Source organism: Poecilia latipinna, unplaced genomic scaffold (genome assembly GCF_001443285.1).
Source record: "Poecilia latipinna isolate Pla-1442-1.1 unplaced genomic scaffold, P_latipinna-1.0 Scaffold1924, whole genome shotgun sequence".
NCBI classification, from domain to species: Eukaryota; Metazoa; Chordata; class Actinopteri; order Cyprinodontiformes; family Poeciliidae; genus Poecilia; species Poecilia latipinna.
In genome coordinates this window covers 68,450-74,388 of record NW_015114540.1, presented here as the reverse complement: position 1 = coordinate 74,388, position 5,939 = coordinate 68,450, and the positions used below count along the sequence as shown (strand labels likewise).

Sequence of the window (5,939 nt, the reverse complement as noted above, 5' to 3'; positions counted from 1 at the left end):
AACGCTGTGGTGCCTCCGCATGCCGGCATGAGTAGCCGCCATGGTGGAGGCACCACCCGCTGAAGGTTAAAACCTTTACTAAAACAACAATAAAAGGTTAAAACAAATACACAACAATAAAAAACAAACTAAAAGGAAGAGATATTTTCCACTATATGTGGTCAATAGCTCAACCAGGGACAAAGATTAATGAACCTCTTGAAGTAGTGGTAACAGCCAAGTCACAAAGACTAACACTATCACCACCCAGTGGAGGCGACCGCTGTCTTAGCCAAAAGGCCGAGAAGCGATAACCCATTTAACTGGGGAGGTAACCATTTCAACCTCGACCATCCCATTTTGACTCACGGTTCGGAACACTTTCATATTTTATTACTCAAAAAAGTAAGCAGTGAAAATACAAAACATTGTTTCAATATCACTGATGTTTTCGCAGCGGAAAAAATATAATGGTGCCAGATTAAACTAAAAGCTTGTATGAAAAAAGAAACCTATTCGTTTACTTCTGGTCACGTGATTTGCTGAGCTCCAATAGAAAGCCTGGAGATTAAAACACGTTTAAAGAGGTTTTCTCAAATAAACGTTTAAATATGAATACAGCTGTTACATGTTATGGTACAAGTAATTGGATTTACATTTGATTACAATGACTGAAGCTTTAAGATTGAAACTGATGAAATCTTTCACTGTTTTTGACTCCGCAGACTGAGCCTACAGTGGCCTCTAGTGGAGAATAAGGGCCTGTTCAGCCCAAACTAAACATTGAGTTTGGGACCACTTTTTCAAATCTAATTAAATTGATGTCAAACATTTGTTTGGTTTGTGCAGTAAAAAAATGGTTTGTTTCATTTTAAAGATATTAATAAAAACGCTCCCAGATGTCACCAGTAATATTTTCAAAGCAAAAGCAGCAGAAACAAAAAATTTTTTGCTGCACAAACCAGACAAATGTGTGACATCAATTTTGTTAGATTTGAAAAAGAGTGATGCGCTCATATTTAAACGCTTATGTAAGGACTATACCATTTTTCAAAAAACGTGTTTTAATCTTCAGTCTTTCCATTGGAGCTCAGCGTATCACGTGACCAGATGTTCGGGTTTCCAAAGTTAGAACTTGAGGTTCACGTTATTCTACTGAGCGGCTTTTATTCTGAAGGGCAGTTAGACGCTGAGGGAGCTTCCGGGAAAGGCAATGCTAACAGCTAACGGCTAACAGACAGAAAACTTAACTTCCCGTCACTTGCCGAACAGAACCAGATCCCCGGAACCGCTCCGAACTAACAACCGAACCTCTTCTCATGCCGCTTCAGCTCTGAAGAGGCTTCTGGCAACCGCTCGTGCACGCGCCCGGTTTCCATGGCCACGGAGGAGTTGTACGAGGTAAAGCTAATATGCTAACAGTTAACTTACTGAAGTTTGTAGCGACCAGGTAACCCAGTTGGACTGTAAAGTTCTGAAGAACCGGGTCAGCCGAGCCCGAACGTCTCTTTTTAACATATGGAGGGGATTCTCCCTTACATGGTTCACATTGAGTGGGAACATTAACACTTTTTGGGGATGTTATTGTTGTTTTCCTAGCTGCTGTTTGGTTTCTCTACAGTTATTCTGCTTTATCTCTTCCTCCTAAAAGCTCAGGACTTAAAGGACAAACCAGTCTGTAGTATGGGTACTGTTCAGAAGAACTGGTTCTACTGGTGAGATTAAGATCTGGCCTCATTCTGACTTTAGTTCATTTATATCTTCCTCTCTATTTATCTACATCTGCGGCTCTCCCTTTGCTGAACAATCGGTTCTGCAATTAATTAGCTCCTTTGTTTCTGTGGATGCGAAAATTAGCGATAAAAATAGCGGCAAATGAATGGCTTGATGGAGTAATTAATTCAGATTCTCTTTATTGTCATTGAACAAAATGCCAGAGATGCAAAACGTTTGGCAAAAAATGGCTCAGCATGTTGACCAATAGGAGGGAAGCTGACCAAACGCCGGTCAACTGGGTCGCGTCCAGGGCCCGGTTTTGTTGCAGAGGAACTGGGTCAGGTGAAGGTTCTGACGCTGCTGCTTGGTCCAGGTGGAGCGCATCGTTGACAAGCGGCGGAGCAGGAAGGGGCGGGTGGAGTACCTGGTGAGGTGGAGAGGCTACGGCTCAGAGAGCGACACCTGGGAGCCGGAGACTCACCTGTCCGCCTGCATGTCCTACGTCCACGAGTTCAACCGACGGCACTTGGAGCGGGACGCCGCCCTGCTGCGCTCCACTCGTGGCCCCCCCTGCGGCGCCACCCAGCCCCGGCCCCCAACGGAGGCCCCACCCCCTAACTCCTTCGGCCCCACACGCCGCGGCGTGGACCTGGCCAAGAGCGGGATCAAGATCCTGGTTCCTCGGAGCCCCATGAACCCGCGGCCGGACTCAGAGGACTCGCCCAGTGAGGCGGCGCAGAGCCTGGAGGCAGGCGCTCAGGAGGCGCACCCTGTACCGCCTGAGGTCGCCCTGCTGGAGAAACCGGCCGCCATCCAGCTGGCGCCCGGTCAGGAGAGGGCCCGCATGGGGACCCGTCCCCGGAACCAGAACCCGCTGCCACTGCTACCGCCACCAACCCCTGTGACCCCCATGACCCCGGCGGCGGTCCACTCCCTCTGCAGCTCCGGTGAGTCTTACTAACACCAGCCAATCTGTAAACAGGTGAACAGGTAATCTCCCTCCCCTCTCTTGCCTCTGATTCAGTTCAACACTTTGTTCGGTTTGCGGATGACGTCTAGATCTACCCGCCTAGAGATGCTAAATGATGAAATACAGAAATGTTGGAGAATTTGAGCGTTCCTCATAGCAAAGCTCGAATTTCTAGTTTCTGTTAGGAGGAATAATCCGTGCCGTTGTGACATCACCACTGGATCCCTGCCAGTCGTTATGAAGCCTGGTTGAGTCGTTAACGAGGCGCCTTCCAGTGCTCCAGGAAGCTGCACTTCCTACAGGAAGCATGACCATATAAGGCTGCCTGGTTCCTATTGGATACGTTTTAAACGGGTCGGCCCCTTCTGGTTTTCTGGATCTTTGTGCCTAGAATAATGCGTTGCTATTAAATTTCCCTCAGACTTTGGAGCGCTGCTCCGTTTCCCTGCAGGAAGTTACCTGTCCAGTTGAGGTCGTGTCACGTCGTTTCTTATTTTTATGCATTGGCTTTGATGTCCGAGATATAACACTTGGCGTCCAGGCCTGATGTCCTCTTTCTGTCTCCAGGGAACACGGCGCTGATGGAGGCCGTTACCGGGGCGACCGGAGCCGTGGGAAAGCGGCGCCTAGAGGATCGCTCCACGTTCGACAAGAGGCTGAGGGTCAGCGTCCGCCAGACGGAGAGCGCCTACCGCTACCGCGACATCGTGGTGAAGAAACAAGATGGCTTCACCTACATCCTGCTGTCCACCAAGAGCTCCGAGAACAACGCGCTGAACCCGGAGGTGAGGCCACGCCCCATCGCTGCCATGTTCCCAGGCCACGCCCCCACCGCCGCCATGTTCTGCGTATTGACCCTCTGCTGTCTGACAGGTGATGAAGGAGATCCAGAGCGCCATGGCGACAGCGGCATCTGATGACAGCAAGCTGGTGTTGATTGGTGCTGTCGGCAGCGTCTTCTGCTGCGGCCTCGACTTCCTGTACTTCATCAGGCGACTGGCAGACGACAGGAAGAAGGAGAGCATCAAGATGGCTGAAACCATCAGGTATCATGGAGACCCAATGACTACAAGTCACCTCCTCCGTGTCCTCCGTGTCACTTCCTCCGTGTCTCCTCAGGACCTTTGTCAACACCTTCATCCAGTTCAGGAAGCCCATCGTGGCAGCAGTGAACGGCCCGGCACTCGGACTCGGCGCCGCCCTTCTGCCTCTGTGCGACGTGGTGTGGGCCAATGAGAAGGCTTGGTTCCAGACGCCGTACTCCACCTGCGGCCAGACGCCTGACGGCTGCAGCTCCTTCACCTTCCCTCGCATCATGGGCCCGGCCTCGGTGAGACGAGACTGGAGGCTGGGGTCTGGGGATTGGGAACCGGACCTGGATCATGGTCCCGGCTTCGATTAGTCATGTTCAGTGAAGATGATTTCTCTCTCGTCCTCTGATCCGCCCCCTGACTCGTGTGTTGCAGGCTAACGAGTTGCTGCTGGGTGGCAGGAAGCTAACGGCCCAGGAGGCGTGTCTTAAGGGTCTGGTGTCGCAGGTGTTGTGGCCGGGAACATTCACGCAGGAAGTGATGCTGCGGGTCAAGGAGCTGGTGGCCGTTGACTCTCAGGTGAAGGATTTTCTCGCCGCGTTTTGCCGGCAGCTCAGTGGGTTCTGGTGGCTCAGCGTGTTCTGGTTCTGGCAGGTTCTGCAGGAGTCCAAAGCCCTGATGAGGAGCACCAGCCGCAGCGCACTGGAGCAAGCCAATGAACGCGAGTGCGAAGCCCTGAAGCGCGTCTGGGGATCCCTGCAGGGAACAGACTCCATCCTGCAGTTTCTGCAGAAGAGAACAGAACTCTGCTAGAACCAGAACCGGACCGGTTCTGCCTCTGTTTCAGGACCGAGATGTGGTGGTCCAGCCTTGGCCCGGTGGACCAGTCCTGGTGTCACCCATTGTATCTGAGGACACCTGCTTGTTCTGGACCGACTCCTGGTTCCACCCGATTCTAGTTCCGTGTGGGCCGGATCTTGTTGTGTCTGGTCCTAAATTCATCTGGTTCTGGTTCTGTATGGGCTGGACCGGGTTCCTCTTTGGTTGCTGTTCTCACATCTGTCGGAGAGAATGAGATTTGACCAGGATTGAGGTTCTAGACTAAACCAGGCCAGCGGTTCTGGTCCATAAAGGCTGAGACTAAGTGCAGTGCCTCCCCCAGGTCTGGTCCAACTCCGGGGGACGCCAGGGAACACTCATAATGCATTCTGGGTAAATGGGACTGTTGGCGCTTGTGTCACATTAAAGTCACATGACTATCTGTGTGGTTCTGAAAATGTTCTGGTCGGGTTTGATGCTCAGAATCCTCCCATCAGAACCGGTCTAACACCAAACGCATAAGCGTTAGCAGAAGCTAAGGCTATTTGTGTAAAAGTTAGCAGAAGCTAACATTAAATGCACAAGTTAGCAGAAGCTAATGCCAAACCCATAAAAGTTAGCAGTAGCTAATGCTAACCATTCAGTCAACTGTTTCTCATCATGTTCTCCTTCCAGTTGACGATTGGTCTGAGACTAACAGCAAAGTTATCTGTTTCTGATTTTGCTCAGTTTTCCACTTCCTGTTTGTACAGGAAGTGGAAAACGTGACAGTTCATCCAAGTCATTAAAATGACAAACGTTTTACGGTAATAAATAATCCAAAGCGACAGCCATCTCGAAAAATGGCCGTCATCCTGAAATACTAGTGGTTGATGGAAAGTATGAAAAACATGCGACCCTAGTAGTTAGCATGCTAACGCTAATAGTTGCGTCAACACAACGATTATCACAATAACATGCTGCAATATAAAGGGTCTCCCACCCCCGGTCAGCCCACTAATCCAGTGGAGGAAGTGATGGACATCCAGGCTCCTCAGCCTCCAGGAGCTTCGAGAAGAACCTTGCTGAAGCAAACAGGAAGGGGCGGACGGACCACTGTCAGTCTCATACCTTATTTGGAAATGGGACCATTGCACTCCGAAAGTTAAGGGGGCGCTATTTACTCGCGGCCTCCCGATTTTATTTTATTTTGAAATCTGTGCTATATCTTCACCTTTAGGAAGGAGTTTCACTCTCGGCATGTATTTGAACTTCAATCTTTTATTTACTTCAGCGCAGCTCACAGTTTTTAACTAATTCTGTAGTTTTGTGTGTTCTTCTAAATCTGCTTCTTAATCGCATCTTTTCGGGCCTGCTACTGCCTGTGGTGGCTGGAGGTGGTAACACAACTGACTTAACTACATCACTACATGAGAATAGCACAA

General features: G+C 50.0%; 1 protein-coding gene across 1 annotated transcript; it reads left to right on the top strand.

Moving 5' to 3' along the window:
• The first annotated feature begins 1,108 nt into the window (after positions 1-1,108).
• cdyl (chromodomain protein, Y-like) lies at positions 1,109-4,819 on the top strand. The gene is made up of 7 exons (XM_015015546.1): positions 1,109-1,380; positions 2,069-2,642; positions 3,233-3,450; positions 3,539-3,711; positions 3,785-3,995; positions 4,132-4,275; positions 4,351-4,819. The coding sequence occupies exons 1-7, from the start codon at positions 1,357-1,359 to the stop codon at positions 4,507-4,509; spliced, it is 1,503 nt and encodes a 500-aa protein (XP_014871032.1). The 5' UTR covers positions 1,109-1,356; the 3' UTR covers positions 4,510-4,819.
• The last annotated feature ends 1,120 nt before the right edge of the window (positions 4,820-5,939 follow it).